This window comes from Nelusetta ayraudi, unplaced genomic scaffold (genome assembly GCF_046127955.1).
Source record: "Nelusetta ayraudi isolate G7.1 ecotype Tasmania unplaced genomic scaffold, CSIRO-AGI_Nayr_v1 ptg000071l, whole genome shotgun sequence".
Classification (NCBI taxonomy): Eukaryota; Metazoa; Chordata; class Actinopteri; order Tetraodontiformes; family Monacanthidae; genus Nelusetta; species Nelusetta ayraudi.
In genome coordinates, this window is record NW_027466121.1 from 2384875 (window position 1) to 2402974 (window position 18100).

Consider the following 18100-nt stretch of genomic DNA (forward strand, 5'->3'; position numbering starts at 1 on the left):
TTCCGCTGGTAACGCTAATGCCAGTACCACATACAGCAAAAAAAAATGTGATTTGGAGTTCTTCTCAGCTTTGCTGCATCCATCAATGCTAATCAAGGCTGTGAGATGCAGCAGGTTTGATGTGATTATTGAGATTCCAGTCATTTTGCTGCTCTCTCTCTTTCTCTCTCTCTCTCTCTCTCTCTCGGGATTCGCCCTTTGCTCCTTCCCCTCCTCTGACTCCACCCAGCCCTCTTCCCTGATCACCCTGGTATCGACCCTGCACCAAGTTCTCTCTGAGTGATCCCCTCCCCTAATCGCTCAAACGATGAGAAAGTGACTCTCTAAAGTCGCCCACTGGTTAAGTGTTTGCAGAGGTGTGAGCCAATACTTTTCAGCTGCTCCTGTATTTGTAGGACTTGTAAGGGGCCAAGCGTGATGCAACAGAAACCTAAAACATTTTTTTTTCTCTCTCAAGGGTAATATTATTTGAAGACAGTCTATTCTTAACATAAAACTGGATTTTCACAGCAGCCAATCTTTGGATTCTGTATGATGCAATTTAAAAAAAAAATGTCTTTATCAAAGTCATCAAAGGGCATGTTGTATGGGATATTGATTGGGACTCTGAATACTGCTCGGTCAGATGTTTGTATGGTACAGTAAGCACAGTAAAAGGCTTTAGTTTAGGACCTCAGATGAATTATAGATTTACATTTGATTTGCGGTTTTATTGAAAATTGGCTCAAACAAATGAAAGCAAACAAATCTTAGTGACACTCAGTTTGACCCGGAGAACATTTAAACATTGGCGAGGGATATATTTTTTTTAAATGTTTTTTTTTCCCAGCACGTCATCCTCATGAGCTGCATTTCGATTACGTTTTTTGTATAAAAGTGATATTGCTAACATTTTGACAAGGAAAGTTTAGGTGTTTCTATTACCAGTTTTTTATTGCGATGTTTAGGTTTTGCGCAATTCTACGGGTAATGGAAACTATAGACACCCATTCAACATTGAAATTCACTTTAGACTCCCTCCTCCCTTACAGTCCTTTAATTGCCTGGCGGGTTTGTCAGTCTTCCATTTTGTTAATATATTACAATACATGGTTGCGTTCTAGGTAGTAAACATGGGCAGCTACATGTGACTCATTTCATTGTATTCTTCAGCGCTAGCTAGCAAAACAGGACATTTTAGCTTTAGCATTTAGCATTGTAGAAAATATAAGCTGTTTTTTGAAATGTAACTAAACTGATCATGACTCACATTTCACATTTCATCAACACTCACATTTCATCAAGACAGTTGCTGTAATACAATCATTTTACAAATATCTTTATTAGAGCTGTCAGTCGATTAAAAAAATTAATCTGATTAATCGCATGGTCGCTCGAAATTGCCTCTTTTAAAAATTAGAGTGTACACGACGTAGAGCTTGATGAGACGAACGCGTGTGTTTTTGTTGTATGAATTTTCGATGTTCCTAGAGGGCGCTAGGTGCATTTTTCGTTTTCTGGTGTTTTTTTGGATTTTGGTCAGTCTTGACATCCATCAACTTTAAAGGGCTCTAAAATGAAAATGGTGCAACGCATCCGGACCATTCTTTTTACGTTGACCTTCTGAGAGTCCAGTCTGTGCAATACAAAACCTTGCAGCATTCACGGTTGTTGAGTTCTGTCACTCTGGATGATTTCAAACAAGTAAAAATAGCTAACTTCCGGTTTGTCAGGGGTCAAAGGTCAGAGTGTCAGAATGTAGGTCCGTATCCAAGGAACGCGTGGGTTTTTGTTGCATGTCGCATGACGTGAGGAATGTGTAAATAAGAAAAAACATAGCAAATACAATCGAGTCTTCGCCTTGCGAAGACCTGCTCTGATGAGAGCAGGACTTCGCTGAGGCTCAGTCCCGAATAACAAAACAAAAGCATAGGGTAAAAAAAAAAATTATAAACTCAAGGCCAACAAAGATAACAGATGGGCATAACTGTAACATTACATAGTAATGATTACTAGTACTACCAAAATTTGTATATTTTACTTTTCAACTCGAACGTGACAGTATTCATGTAAATGTATTAATTCATTCAAAGAAGAATATAAATCATTTTTTGTAATTGTTTTTTGTCCTTCAGACTGTGAGCTCCCTGTCTTTGCACCATGTTGTCTGATTTTATTTTTGTTTTTTACTGTATCCCTAAAAACTGTGTTTTTGTTCACAATCTTGAGTATTTCTTTATTCATTAATTTGTTTATTATTTGTTGGATCACTGTAGTAAAGCAATGTAAATCCTTTCAGTTGTACCTGTCAGGGGTCGCCACAGCAAAAATAAGTGTTCTATTTTTTATTTTGCATCAGATGTCCTTCCTGACGCAACCCTTGCATTTCCCCACCGCTTGGGGACCGGGAGAAGGAGGGCACGTACGCACCGCCCCCTTGAGGCTGCGTTTTTAGAATGACCTGGTGTGAGCTCCAGTCAGTTGAACCCTTCCTTATTCCTGAAAGGCCCAAAAATAGCGCTAGAAATAGCCAACTCGAAAATTTGAAAGAACAAGACGGAAAAGAAAGCTAGCCGGACAGGAAGACCCTCTCCCCAGCCCCCCCGTTTCTGCTCTCACCCAATCACATACCCCAGATGGTGAATCTATGAATCTAGAGGTGGCTTGAAGAGGGAGGGTTTCATTAGTTTCATCCCTGGGACCTCGCCCACAAAGCGAGCAAATGGAACAAGTCTTCACCAGGAAGAGCAGGAAGAAACCGCATCAACAGACACAATGGCGGTGTTTCAGAATTTTACATGACCTCAAAATTCCAATCCTTGTTTCTCATGTTTCAATATTGATTATACTGATTCTAACCCAATTGCAGTGTCAGCAGATGTTGTCTTAAGGTGGGTCAAAGAGGTTTGAAAACTAAATGCACTTACAGTATTTTGTTCATTCTGCTTGGTTATCTAACTCAGATGCTCAGATTTATTTCTTATGTGATTTTACAGAAGAATTTATCCAACCTCATTTGCTCCTAAATGGGTCTTGCCCGGCACGTGGTTGGGCAATCTAACTTGTTTACAGATAGTTCACTTAGTTGCCAGAAACAGTTGCCAGAAATTACAGAAAAGGGAGTGCACATGAAAGGTAGAAATACAAAACTAGCCAAAAATGTAAAAATATCACCTCATAATATTAAAAGCACAATACTCAACACAAGGCTGTGGACAGGCGGAAACTGATCTTGGTGCTACATGTGCACACACAGGGGCTGGGAATGTAAACCAAAGCCATGAGCCGCTGCGCTATTATTCGACGGACAAGATTAAAGAAGAAGAGCAAAATGGGATCATTGCCATACATTACAACCGGCCTTCGTGATGATAATGGGTTGACATTTAATCCTCTGAATTGAGAGCTAGATCCATTACACACCCTTCTGGAGAAGACAAATGCACTGATTTTTGGACCTTAATGTTACATTGCGCCACTTCCGAGGCAGGAGCTTGGGCTCCTCCTCTGAAATGGACGTTGAATACTATAGCAGCTTGACCTGTCGGGGCCACGAACCAACTAACTGCTGCCGCTTGACAAGATTTATCATCCTCCATTGGCTCTCCCACTCCGTTAACCATTGGTATTCTGCTCCGTTGCCACCCCGTCCTCATATTTGAGCTTTTGCATGACCAATTTATCTTCTTCCCAGCCACCCAGCCCTCCCTCCCTTTCGCTAACTGCAGCACCGATATCTTCAAAATCCTTATCAACATTCTCTCCTCTTCCTTCACCCGTTCTTTCCAAGATTTTTGACCTTTCTTAATAATCTGTCTCAGGCAGTGCCGCTAATTAAATGGAGACCTCGTTCAGCACAGGCATGCTGACACACGCGCACACTCACACACGCACGTGCTTCCTCTGTCTCTTAAGACTTTCTCTTTCTTTCACATAACCTGCACTATCTAACTGTGTTCGGCTAATTACATCCCTATCAGTAATTACACCGCAGCCCAAAGGAGTGAGGAATTTGCATTGAGTTCACTGTTTCCTAGTCATCTATTCCACTGACAAGACAAAAAGCAGTAGAATTCTGTGGAACACTGTAACCTCCCTGACTTTCGGACTTTACAGTGGATCAGCTGACTGGAAAGCTCCGGCGTCTTCCACTTTCCTTTTGGCCAAACTGTCGTCGACTGTAAGCACGATGGAATGGATGACTGACAGTCACTCACCAGTAATTACTTTGGGTGCTTTATCGGGGTTGAGTTTCAGCCAAGGTCTAATGCACTTTTTGAATGAGGGCATCCATTTAGGAATCTTCCAATGGTCATGCATTCTGTCTTTAGAATTTGTAGATTCTTTTTTCTGGACTACTGCTTTGCTTTTGCTCTAACCAGCAATACAGGACCACTGCAGTGTCCTCTGACACAGTGGAAACAACTAATTACATAGTTCATACAGTACATAAAGGTCATAAAGTGTTTGGGCATTTAAATTTAGAACATATACTTCAATATATATCAAGTTTCAAGGCATACGTTTAAATCTCAGCACAAAAATGTGGACTGTAAGGTGTGTGGGTGTGTGTGTGTGTCAGACACAAAATGAGGAGCCAGCCTCGTTGTGCATGTTTTCTAAAGAAAAGAAGTGCTTTTCTGGGCTAATCCATCCTCAGCCCGTTCCTAGTCAGGTCCGTGTTTTCTGCAAACGCTCACTGACGTTTAGGCGAAGGGGTCTAAATCCTCTGTAGCCTTTAGGCCTTCATCTTCACGCCTAAGGGCCTGTAACTTTCTCCCTCCAAGTTGGCCTTAAGAAGGTCAAACTAAACAGGCAAAGACCTGATTTTGATGGATGTGTATTTTTAGACCTACACTTGGTTGATGAAGTTGATGATTCGCACAGATTTGCCCATCCGAGTCGTACAGAACTTCCCTCCCGCAAGATTTTATAAGTTGCAAAGACGCTGCTGTAGAAGTCTTGCATCAGGACTGCCTTCATCTCTTGAAGGGTCTCCATATACAGCTGTCTAACTGTCTAACTCAGTGGTTCTCAAACTTTCTCTGTCACGCCCCACCTTGGAGGAAGAACAGTTTTCATGCACCCCTAGAAGCCCCAAATTTGACGTGGCTGTGTCTTGAGGGATCCCGATGAACCTGCAAGTGGTCCCATGTCTCTAGGACAAAGTTGACTTTTGACCCCATAGACTTGCATGGCATTAGGCTGGTGTGGGCTCATTTTGGAGGAGCAGCGGCAGCGCCATCTGACCAGGCTGCTTTATGACTAGATTAAATAGCTGCAATCCTCTGTCAGCTTGGTTACTTGGCAGGAGCTTGAACAGCTGTTCGGAGCTCTTAACGTAGATCCTCCACTAGATATAGATATAGATACATAAAAAGAGCTGATTTTAGTACAATAAAGTTATCAAATTCAAGACCCAAAAAGACAAAAACTATGATTTTGGTACAAGAACTAACAAGCAGCAGTTTTTAATTTATTTTTACATATACATCTGTGTAAAACTAGAAAGCATTTAAACACACAAACACACACACACACACACACACACACACACACACACACACACACACACACACACACACACTCTTCTCTGCTTGATCACAGCCACATATTGATATTGTCATTATTTTGTGTCAGTCCTCCAAGGACACTTGTTGAAAATATTCTTTTTTATTTCGAAGATTTTAGTGAAAGCCGCATGTTCACACCCGGTGTGCAGGAAGAGGGGGTACACGGCCAAGAGCGAAATCTTTCTCTCTTTTAAATTTCCATTTTAACTGAAGCTCTTGCAGCGTCAGCGTCTGTCGTCTTGCCATCTGTTTCCCGTGTACCCACCACTGGGTTCCAAACTCTTTGAGAGTTTTTTTTTTTTTTTTTTTTTCTAAACTGAAAAACAAAAACTTTGCCCATCATCATCAATGATTATAGACAATGTATAGCTGGATGTTTGGAATTCTTGGTATTGCCAAACTAAACTTGGCGGGACTCTCACTGACACACAACAGTGCCCCCCGCTGGTTATCTTACCGATAGCATTGTGTGAAACCTGTATTACAGATGGCCAGAAAAAAGAAATTCCTTAATTTATTACACTTGAACGCGTAGCTACGCTGTCGTAGAACTATACAGATGTGTTGTCTGCTTATTTAACCGCCATACTTGTTCCGCTGTGCTAGGAGACAGACGGCTACGCTCGCCACATCCCTTTCTTTCTCTTCCATGTTTATTCAGCACTCTGCCGTAATCTATCCTGACCTGTTTCCTGCTGCTCGCCCATTAAAATTCCTCTTAATTATATAACACTCTGTTTAATTAACTTGATGGATGCACCCAGTCTGATCCCACAGGGGGGGAGGGAGAAGAACAGAGAGAGTGAATGAGAGCCAGTGTTCTCTTCTCTCGGGATGAGGGTGCTTGGGAGAGTCTCATTTTAACTTGAAAATCACTGCGCGCTGAATTTGCCTTTTCTAATTGTTTTCACGTTGATATTCAACACAGGGGATGCTGGCAGCCCCCTCCGAGAGCTGCCAGAAGTAGCGGAGGAGCCAAAGCAGACTTGAAATAAGACGGATGATGGGAAGGATTTCTTTTGACAGCTCAGTCCTGATGCAAATGAATGGAGGAGCACACCGAGTGTTTTGTGGGTCATAGGCAAATGCTCAAACGTAAACCAACCAGTGTTGCCCTTCCCTTTGACTTCCAGGTTTAGCTCATCCATGTTAGTCACAGTAAAGCAGCAGCAGCAGTAGTAGTAGTAGTAGTAGTAGTAGTAGTAGTAGTGCTACTGAAGCAGTAGTAGTACTATAAGCCAGCAGAATGTGAACAAGAATGTGAATTTGTGTGTCAGTGAGCAAATGTGAACAGTGCTATTGAAGTATTCGCATGATGCTTTAAAGTTATTGTTAGCTGTGACTCGTCTAAAAAGATCATGTGACAACAGGATGATGATATTCGAGGCTTAACAGGCTGTAACCTCCCAAGGAGGTGAGTCAAGCGGCTCAAGCGGATGCAAAGACCAACATTTTAAGTCTGTCAGTCCACAGCTGCAGTTGCAGTTTGAGCTGTTTCATGCAGCTGTTGTTTTCCTCTTGCACAAAGAAATTAGATGCCGGCTGCTTTGGAAGCCACCGCAAAGTTTTCTGGTCTTTTGCAGCTCTCGTCCTCTCTATGTTTGTATGCTATCCACACCAGTTATCATTGATATTCAAAACAAGGACGTATTGATTTTTAATTGAGTTGAACTAAGCAGTTCAGCAGAACGTTTCTCTGACCTTCCTTTTGGTTCAGCACTATTGCCCTATGCGCTTCTCTTCCCTTACTGCCGCTCTCCCTTTCCCTCTGTCTTTTTATATCTAAGGTCATATTTGCTTGTAGTGCTACTTGTGATGCTGAAACAACTCCCTTTAAATGCCCAACAACACAGTTGAAGTTTCCAATATTTTGTATATTGTTTTTATTTACAGTTTTCTTTCTTGTTACCTTTTTTTCTCATCAGTGTGCGCTCGCATTACCTACAATTAAAGTGCTTCTAATTCAAACGTCGGTAAATTATGAATAGTTGGCTTGTAAGTGTGTTTGTCTCAAACATAATATTTATGTATCACTGCTCAGGACTGGCACTGTACATAGCTTTTTTTTTTCATCATGTGTGTATTATAAGCAGAATTAAACATTTCATAACACCTATTATCATAGCAGTGTTTATTCTTGCTCCCATCGGCCTTCTGCATTTTGTATGGAGGAATACTTCACATGGAGATGAAGAGGTGGCTAGTTAAAGAGAACGTTCACGCTGTGACTGATAGCCCGCTTGAGCTCAGGGAGTCGCAAGATTCTCTACGCAGTCTGTCTGAACAGATGGTCAACTCTGAATTGAAGTGGGAACTGTCTTGTCTAATTGCTTTGCCCTGTGAACGTCTGACTGCGTTCATTTTTGCCAAGTGGTCCTTGACAGATGTCATGTAATAAGAGGTGTTTCTACTCACCCTTGTCTCACTTTGACTGAGTACATAGTGATGCCAGTTAAACTATCAGACTAATTTTACAGACTAGGGGGACTATATTCTGTATGTATAATCTTCACAATGTCAGCCAGATTGTGCTCAAACAAAGAAACCTGTTCACGCACAAGGCGAAAAGCCTCTACTCAAGTACTGAGCTGGAGCTGGAGCTGAGACTACGAACTCACCTGATTATTTTTTTTTTCTGAACCTTCTTTTGATTTTGCCCCTATGACATCAGAAACTAATGAGGGTATCCAGTAGCTTTAAAATGAAAAGCATAAATACTGTTATATCTGATCATATAGACCCACACCCTGGTAGTTTGGCACGGATATTCAATTCCTTATCTACACACAGTTTAATCTGCGAAGGAGAGGTTTCAAATTTCCTTCAAGTAAAAAAATATTGTCCACCAGAGGGAAGCCTAGAGCAGTCTCCTGGCAGACGTTCTTCCCCGTAAAAGTGAAGGTGGAGAATCAGAGGAAGTATCGGAGGGACTTTAACTGCCAGTAGATGGCAGTAAGGTGCATTTAAACCGATTTGCCTACTGTCAATCCAATTTAAAGAACAAAATGCAGCCACCGCTGCCGGTGTTTTTCCTGACTTTTAAATCAGAATTGTGACTTTATAGTTTTTTAAATACTGACGCGAAATTTCAGAAAAAATAATTAAGCCACAATTTTTATTTTTTATTCTTAAACGTAACTTTGGGAGGATGTCAACGTGTGCGTTGCCACGGCAACATACCAAACAAAGTTGTTTCAAACCCTGTGGGCTTCTGAAGGCCGCCATATAGACACATCCCCAGTCAGGTAGTATGTTTTACTTCTACTGAAAAAAAAAATAAATATATATATATATATATATACTTTATTGCGAGTCAGTCTTTGAGTTTCGTTTTAAAGTTAAACGAGGAACGCCAACGCTGCGTTGCATCCTTCACGCGAACGTTCCATATCGACAGGACTTTAAAATATTTGCATGCGCGCTATGAATGCCATACCTTCAAAATATCGGTTAATTCGGGGTTCCGTGTGAGCACGAGAGAGTATTTCCTCTACAATGTTACCTGTCGAGGCGGCTCTACTTACCTTATTAACGTTTTTGCTTTATTCCACAACCAACAACCTAAATAAGAACGCTCGTATTTTGCATTTATTTTGGTAGGTGTCGTTAAAGAACCTTTGAGACGACACTTCTCTTTCCAGGTTTGGAATAGTTGTTTTTTTTCTTTCTGTCCTTTATGAGTGCATTAGTAGTTTTTAATCAAGGTTTTATCGTCTAACTTTCATTTGTAGGCCCATTCATACCTTTTTCTCTTCAAATCCATCATCTCTCTTGACAGGTATTTATTATAGTGTTGCATCAGACATGTCGGCCCAGGCAGAGATCCCCTCCAAAACGAAGAGGGTTCCTTTTAAAGAATGGAAACTTGTTCAAAAAGATGACAAGTTGAGGCAGGTGAGTACATCCGGTTAACCAGCTCAGACTGCAGACTGACGAGAAAATAGAAACCGTCAGAAACTGCTATTAGATAAACTCACAGTCAACATTTTGATCTCATTAAATAATTGATGTGACTATATATTTTGATGTTTTGTCACTGGTTGCCATAATAGTTGTGATGTCGCGTTCCTTGATCATAAAAAGAAAAGCAGCAGATGGTTGTCTGAGTGTGATATTAATCACCAAATGGTGCAGACCACAGTGTGTCGTAGCTGGCAGGCTTCAAAGTGACGTGCTGCAGCTAAGTCTCATCTCTAAGAGTCACGAGACAGCAAACTGTTTCATCCCTTTTACTTATTTATTTTTTGCAGGTGACTCCAACTGTTTACACCCAAGAGATGCTGCAGTCAACAGAAGAGCGTTTTGCAAACAACAAGGAGATAACTCTGCCCCGTGTCTTGGAACTCCTTGACATGAGCAAGTCCTCACAGCACAAAGTAAATCTGATACGTACACCTCGCTTTGCATAGTTTATAAAGTGTAGGTGGAACAAGATTGAGATTGCTTGTGAATGGTAGTTTACTGTAAGTTTACTATTAACTTTGCCATAAACTATGAGTTTTAATGGATAAAAGATGACTGTAATGATGGGTCTCATGATTACTGAGGGGGTGCAATCAGCTGTTAATTGACTCGTGTCTCCTTCTCATTAAGCTCATCGCAAATTTTACACATCCAAATTGCGGAAATATGAATATGAATTTCAAGAAAGAGACATCACTACACTTACCGCATGCAGTGATAAATGTGGGGGAAATAGAGTCACCACTCTCAAAGTGAGGATATCACAGTCAACATCTTTCTTCAGCAGTGCACCTAGACTCCACATGACACTGGTCAGGAGACAGGAGCTCATTCATGTCTGACTTACTTACTGTCAGGCTGCGTTCAGAAACACAGGGAGGTCACGTTACACATGGATTTTCACAGGAACATTGATGTACGCACTCCTGCAGCATAAGAAAACAGATCCTTCTTAGGTGTATTTCCATCCATTCCAAGCCAGCCATCTGCTGAAATAGCATCAAGTTGGTTGAGCTTTGCTGTTTTGGTTTTTCCATTTATTATAATCTTGCTTGTGGCTATTTCTATCAGTTTTCCTTCGTGGATATAGACCAGCCCATATTCCAGCCCTACCCATCAGAGCTGGTCTTCCAGAACTTCACCCCAACACAGACCTACAGCCTACAGTTAAGTCTTTTTAACAACGACAAGGTATGCAAGGGACTGACAAACAAGAGAATGGGTCAAAGAAAACACAGCCTGTGAACTCAGTAAAGTTTGTTTTTTTTTGTCTCAAGGTTTCACGAAAAGTGAGACTGGAGCTGCAGGACTCTGAGTTTTTCCAAGTGACCGGTCTGAAGAGCGACGGTTGCAAAGTTGCACCAGGAATGTCTGCTGCTTTTTATGTCTGCTTTACTCCACAAGAGAACAAGGTACTGGGAACATTTATTGCCAAGAAATACGTTTCCTGTCCTATTCAAGCTGATTAGGGGAAGCAATGTAAACTTTTCAGGTTCACCCTGAAGAACATAACCGTTGAGCATATCCAACGCAAAATGCAAGCCAGTGTTGATGAGTATCAGTATAGTATGAGTATATATTGAAGAGGCAATGATTTTTTTTTTTTTTTACGTTTTGAAATGTTTTGTCTGCAGGACTACCAACACAGCCTTGTGTTTGTGACGGAGAGAGAGCGGTTTGAGGTCCCTATTTATGCCATTGGGCCACGTGCCATTCTTGACTTTCGGGATGAGATTCATCTCCCTGCTTGTCCCATGAAGTACTCCACAGAGAGGACACACTTGGTCCGCAACATTGGAAACTGCACGGCCAAGTTCATGTTGCAAACTCAGAGGTGGGAACCAGTGCTGTATTCTGAATGAATAGTCAAATCTATTATTTTTCTAATTTCCTCCTGTTTTTACTTGGGCAATTCTCAGTTGCTATATGAAGCGTAATGGTAGGTTGGCTGTTGTGTAACATTTTCATATCTGATGATGTGAACTCCTGTTTCCAGGCCTTTTTCAGTGACTCCCACATGTGGTACCCTTGATGTAGGTGAAAGCATGCAAGTGATTGTGAGTTTTAACCCAGAGACTATGGGAGACCACATTGAGAACCTGATTCTGCACTACCATTCAGGTAAGGGAACTTGAGGCTATTGAAGAGATCAATACAACACAATTCTCATGATAGGTATGGCAAGACACTCTTGGCCTGAATTAAAATGGGTGGATGGGAAATGTCATCCTCTTTTACTGCCCTCTTCTAAGCCGTTTCATATCATCTGTCATGGCAGATAGAGACTTAACACTCTTGACATAATCTCAAATGTTGTATTTTTAACACCATCTTTATTCCCGAAATTTCGACTTTAATCTGGAATTGGAAACCGAGCGTTGGAGAAATGTATCAACAAATAACATTATCATGTTGTTTTGTTTAACATGATGTTACTCGTCTTTTGAAAGTCATCTATAATAACCTGCAATGACGCAGATTATTCCTCAGCTAAGCTTCTGCATCTGCATTTGGGTCCTGTCTGTATTCCTGATTAGGTGAAGATGTTTACATCAGCCTGTACGGACTTGGTGAGGAACTGAGCATCCAGCTTCAGCCTGACTTTGTCCCCTTGCAGAAGACATACATTTCTCTATCCACCGTACACACTGTGTCCTTCACCAACACACACGACATCCCTCTAAAGTTCTTCTGGACAATATGGCCTAGCCTGCAAGAGGAAGCCCTGAGCATATTGAGGTACATGTACACCAAACTAATTGTAGATGGTTTAGAATGTAATGCATACATACAATGGTAGAAATAAGTTTTTGGACACTTGATGCATTTGTGACGTGCTGTATTGCACTAAGAATCTTAAACGTAGCCTTACGTTTCCAAGTGTAGTTTACCTTGCAGTCACCAACATCTACCCACATGCTGCATGAACGCATGCTGCACATCCAGAGTACAAGAGTGCGATCACTACAATTATTCCTATTTTTTATTTTGTCTAATTAACAATAAACAAACTCTAACAAATAATTTCCATTTGTTTGAGTACCTCTGATGCAACCAAGTCTTTTGAAACACAATAAAACATTCCCTTGAAACATTTAATGATAATAATTGTTATTGAGTAGAATTTTAAGAGTGGCCATTGACTTTTTTCCACCACTGTAGAAATACATAGTCATGTATCACTACCTGCTTACTTTTCCCTTTTTCCAGAAAGAATTCAAATATTTCTTTCTTTCCCCTTTCTCTCTGTTCATCTTTGTCTTATTTTGACCAGGGATGGTTTAGTGCTCAGTCAGAGGGACGAAGCAGAGAGGGATCAGTTGCTATTTCAGTGCGAGTCTGACCCAACAGCGATCCATGGTCTCCCGCAACTGTCCAGCGCTCTGCAGAGACATAGAAGCCAATGTTTGCAAGACAATGGCATCACTTTTTCACACAACTGGATAACTGTGGAACCAGCGGTGAGTTTGTTTGCACATGGGTCTGTTGTTCACCAAATCACTTGTTGACTAACCTTTGCATGGCATCCAGATTGCATAGATGTCAACTCTACAATTATGTTTAGCCGTGTCGCCAAGTTCCAATCTTCCAAAATGACTTCACTCCTGAATTTATTTGGTTTAAAAAAAAATGAAAAGGTTTGACAGTAGGTTGAAATGGACACTATTTTGATTTCCTTTGGAAGTGTTGCAAACCCCTTCCGTCCAAAAAAAAAGGTCCAAGATTGCCAAAATCTGAATTATTGTGAGAATTATTGTAACTCATTTCTTGCATTAATGTGGTCTTGGGAAAATTGTTTTCTCCTTCTTTCTTCACGGTTCAGGAGGGGGAAATATGGCCCAACATGACAACACAGTTTTTCATTGTCTTCAAACCCGAGGAGGCCAAACTGTGCGAGCAAACCATATATTTTGACATCACGGGTCAGCAGGACATTCATTTTCACATTAGTGATAGTACTAAAGTGTTGTATTGTATTGTTGTATTTCATGTACTTGTGTACTTTTCCTCTTGTGTCTGCACAGGGTGTGAATCTCGTTTGCCTCTCACAGTCGTGGGTGAGGCGATCGGGCCTCAAATCCAGTTCAACTACAACATGGTGGACATGAGAAACGTCTTTGTCAGCGATAAAGGCTCCTACGAGGTCAGACTGGTTGCATTGAAAGAGTCTAGTTACCTATTTTTCAACTTGGGCTGTTAGCGAGTTGATGCGTACAGCTTTTGGAGAGAAAGACATTTAATTCTAGGGGTCCTGGCTGATGAAGCTACTGGTTAATAAACAGCAATATTTAAACCAGTGCAATATATATGTAATCATACGAAATCAAACCTTTTTTTAAAATTAATTATTTGCCTTTTTTCCCGATTATTTTTTTTGTCTTTTTAGAAAGATAGTTAAAGAAAAATAGAACACGATCATTAAGCTGAGCCATGTACTGCAGCCCTTTTGCAGGTCTTCCGTAAAGTGGGTGCAGAAGAGTAATTTAATTGCGTCATATGGTTCTTCCTCTTCGTACAGCTGGAGCTTTCCAATGTTGGACTGATTGATGCCCCCTTTAGCCTGTCCCTTCCCGACACCTCTTTCGGCCGCTGTTTCACCGTGGCACCCCTTGAAGGTGTGGTTTCCCCTGGCGCCCGCCAGATTGTGGAAGTCACCTTCAGCAGTCACATCTTGGGGGATTTTTTGGAGGACTTGCTGTTAACCGTTACCGGACAGCCTGAACCACCCAAAGTGACCTTCAGGTAAAGTTTTTTGCAGACTCAACTCAAATTTATTCAGCGCGGTTGCCGGCAGTGTCATTTATTGAGTGTTATGAATTCAAATTGCAAGAGCTGCTTTAAAAGAGCAAATAAAAAACTGTTATGTTAAGGATTTACCCACACTTGTGTATTTATCTTCGTCAGGGGTTGTGTAATTGGCCCGACCTTCCACTTTGATGTTTTGGAATTAGATTTTGGAGACGTAGGGTTTGGTGAGTTGCTTTAAATTTGATGAGGACTCCTTCAATTTTTAAGTTTCTATAAATATACACACAGAAAGAAATATGCATATATTTGCCATCTAAACTTCTTTTTTCTCCATCCATCCATCCATCCATCCATCCATCCATCCATCCATCCATCCATCCAGGCTTTCCAAAAACGCTCACCTGCTCCCTCTGCAACACCTCCTGCGTGCCAATGAGCATCTCGCTGCGTGTGCTGGGAGACGGACTGGGGCCTCCCAGTGTGAGTTACGACAAACAGTTGTCGGACACGTCCAGGAGCAACTGGCAGGCCAGTGTTGCCAAAGGCTGCCACGCACGCCCTATGGAGTTAACCATAAACCCCGCCTCTGGCTCTGTTGCCCCCATGTCTGACTTACACATTGAGGTAGAGGCTCCATTCTGTTGGAGTTGATATTGTGAAGTAAAGTTGATATTGTTGAAGTAAATATCTGTGTCTCAAATGTGGAGGTTTAAGCTGCCCTAAGAGATGTGTTTCCTACAGGGCAGACAAGCGGTTTAGCAAGTAAATATGTTCTTTAATGGGTAGTTTCAGACGCTGGCTCTTAGTATATTCAGTATATTTATATTAATATATATAAATATGTATATTTATATATTTATTTTATAAATCCCTCCCACCTCCGAATACTAATATTTTTCTTTAATATGATGGGTTTTTGCCCGCATTATTTTAAAAGCATTTACTGGTAATTGAAAAGCTTTGTGCTGTGTCACGCATACAGGTGAAGCTGTGTTCTAACACAGCAAAGAGGTACTGGCTGGCGATGGCGGTGGATGTGGAAGGTGTGGGAACCGAGATCGGAACTCTGCCGATCAACGCCAGGTCAGACACGCTAACGACACACTTTACCTTGTTTGCATTTCACACAACATCCACAAACTTTCGCCTCCCTCCAAAGTGTCACTCCCCTCCCCAGAGCATAATACAATGTGTGCATTTTTCAGAGGGTATGTTTTTTTTGTTTTTTTTTATCATTATAAATATTTGTGTTCCCTCCCTTCTCCGTGTGGACAGATGCGTTGTACCTGATATCGTGGTGGAGACTCCGCTGTTAAACTTCCAGAGGTGTTTTCTGGATTACCCCTACGAACAGAAAGTGCGTCTCACCAACCCCGGCACCGTGGCCACATGCTACGGCGTCCTTGACAAGGTTCGGCATGTATTTGCATTGAATTGAAAATGTATGTTAACCGCACTGTTGTCTGCATATGGCCCAGCACACACACACAAGCAAAGGGTGAAAAAAAATTCTCATCATCATTGCATAAGATGTTGTTCTAAAAAGCAAGATTTTCCACATGATTGTCTCCCCTCCCTCCATTCAGAAAAACGAGGACAACTCGTCTATACATTGTGGCAGTTCTGCCCCCAGAGGCGTCATTTATCCTCAGAGCTCGGTGGAGATTCCAGTGTTTCTGCTGGCTAAGGCCACTGGAACGCTGCAGCACTCTCTCCGCATCGCTGTGTTCGGCAGTTCCCAGGCACCCTTGGTCAGTAAAGCCATACGTTTGTGTGCCCTTTGCTTGTGAAATATGAAGAATATTGTCAGCGTGGGGTTTGCAAATTTTTTAAAAGAAAGGCTTTTTTTGTTTGTTTGAATAACTACTGCACACCAATTGTCACTTTACATGCAGGTTTCAGTTGTTTGTTGAACTGGCCTTTAAATTAACCATCAAAAGAAAATAATATATCCACAAAGTCATCACAATGTCGCAGATGAAGCCTAATTACTTGTGTAATCCTAATTTGGTGTTATCACAGCTAAACTGAGGGGGATGCAAGGGTCTTCAGACACAGCTATATAGTTATTATAATAAATCTATGATCGCTTCATCTGATATTTGTTGTGATGTTGAGCAACCGGCTGCATATTCATGAAAATTATGAAGTGAATTTATGTTTCAGAGGTTTGCTCTCAGATATGTCAGGTCTTGTAATCATTTTGTCCACAACCGTGCGCGTAATACATGCTTTCCTTCACACCACCGCTTTGATCTTTTCCAGGAGGTGATCTTGTCATGTGTCGGCCAGGGACCCACAGTCCATGTTCAGAGCTCACAGCTGGACTTTGGTAAAATCCGGGTTCTGACAGACAGCGCCAGGCTGCTGCAGCTGTTGAACCAGTCACCCATTCCTGCGTCCTTCACTGCTCGCATGGTACAACCACGGATTGCCGCAAAATGAAATTGAGTAGAATGTTTAGAATTTCAATTTAGAATTGAGCCTACCTGTGCATACATTACCCAGGAACCCTTTGATGTGGCGGATGCTTTGACAGGCGACTGAACTGACTCCGAACTGACTCTGTTTCCTCAGACCGGTAAAAAGTCTTTTTGGCGTGTTGAACCCAGCGAGGGGGAAATTTCTCCAGGAGGCCAACTGGACCTCAGCGTGGTGGCAAACCTGAAGGACACGCTCCGCTTTGAGGACAGGCTGGAAGTGTCCATCCGAGACAGCAAAACGCACACTGTCCCTCTTTCAGCCACCGGCACGGGCACCACAATCACCACCGACCGACCTTTCGCTCCCAGCCTTGACCTTGGCACGTACTTCAGGTAGACAGACAGAGATCGCTCACCCCTAACCCTGACTACATTCTGATTCTAACTACAGTCTGCAGCAGTGGTTCTGGTGGAATCTTAGGACCAACATTCATGAAGTCGTAACCCACATTTATTCCACAGCATTCAAATTTATTCCACAAAAAAATAAAACGCTAGCCCATTTTTGTGTCTAGTAAATAAATGTTTGAAAGTATTCAATTGAATTGTGTGCCCTGCAAAATGAATTTCAATTCATTTTCTCTACAATAACTAGTTGGAAGGAGGAAAAAAAGTTGAGATGGTAAATATTGAAAAACTGAGACGAGATGTGGTTGGTTAGAAGATTCGGATCTATATTGGTAGAAACCTAAACAAAGCCCCGACCCAATCAGAACAGTTCCATGACCCTCTTTTGGGTTGCGACCCACCAGTCTACAGAAATGATCCCCTGAGGTGTATTTGCCTTCTTTTGCTCCCTCCACGTCCTTCCAGCCCCGGGTCTTGCCAATACCACTTCAAGCTGACCAACCAGGGCCTGCGAACTCAACGGTTGTACTGGCGGATTGATGGATCCTACCAGACCAGGGTCGGGGATCTCTCTGGCCGCACTGTCCTCCCGCCGATCCCTGTATCCAAGAAAGACTCCTTGGGAGACGGCTCCTCACTCAAAGAGAGGGCTGTGTTCAGCCTGAGCCCGTCTCGCGTGGAGCTCTTCCCGGGATTCTCCATCGACATGGTGCTATTGGGGTCCTTGGACTCGCCCAAAGTGAGAGAGGTTTTCTTTGCCCGATCAAAACGGAGTAAATGCACGTTTGTTTTTTTTTAAGCACTTTCCAGTCAAAATATTCTCGTCTCCGCAGATCGTGCAGGAGCGTCTGATCTGCCAAGCCATCGTCGGTTCCCAGAGCACCAACGAGCAAATTATGTCCGTCGATATCACCTGTCGCTTCGTGGCGACGATGTTGAGCATTTCTCCCAAGGAGCTGAATTTCTACATGAGCAAGGTAGGAAAAAAAATCATGAGAAGAAACT

General features: G+C 42.0%; 1 protein-coding gene across 1 annotated transcript in view; it reads left to right on the top strand.

Annotated features, from left to right (window-relative positions):
• The first annotated feature begins 8845 nt into the window (after nt 1-8845).
• hydin (HYDIN axonemal central pair apparatus protein) overlaps nt 8846-18100 on the top strand; it is a 38108-nt gene continuing 28853 nt past the window's right edge. The window contains exons 1-21 of the mRNA XM_076042730.1: nt 8846-9193; nt 9331-9446; nt 9803-9928; nt 10587-10706; nt 10793-10927; nt 11150-11349; nt 11512-11636; nt 12053-12254; nt 12790-12976; nt 13339-13438; nt 13541-13659; nt 14035-14258; nt 14421-14488; nt 14647-14888; nt 15247-15347; nt 15540-15675; nt 15851-16015; nt 16530-16682; nt 16842-17080; nt 17561-17834; nt 17929-18072. Of these exons, the coding sequence (XP_075898845.1) occupies nt 9357-9446; nt 9803-9928; nt 10587-10706; nt 10793-10927; nt 11150-11349; nt 11512-11636; nt 12053-12254; nt 12790-12976; nt 13339-13438; nt 13541-13659; nt 14035-14258; nt 14421-14488; nt 14647-14888; nt 15247-15347; nt 15540-15675; nt 15851-16015; nt 16530-16682; nt 16842-17080; nt 17561-17834; nt 17929-18072 (3150 nt within the window). The 5' untranslated portion in view covers nt 8846-9193; nt 9331-9356. The remainder of the gene's footprint in view (nt 9194-9330; nt 9447-9802; nt 9929-10586; nt 10707-10792; nt 10928-11149; nt 11350-11511; nt 11637-12052; nt 12255-12789; nt 12977-13338; nt 13439-13540; nt 13660-14034; nt 14259-14420; nt 14489-14646; nt 14889-15246; nt 15348-15539; nt 15676-15850; nt 16016-16529; nt 16683-16841; nt 17081-17560; nt 17835-17928; nt 18073-18100) is intronic.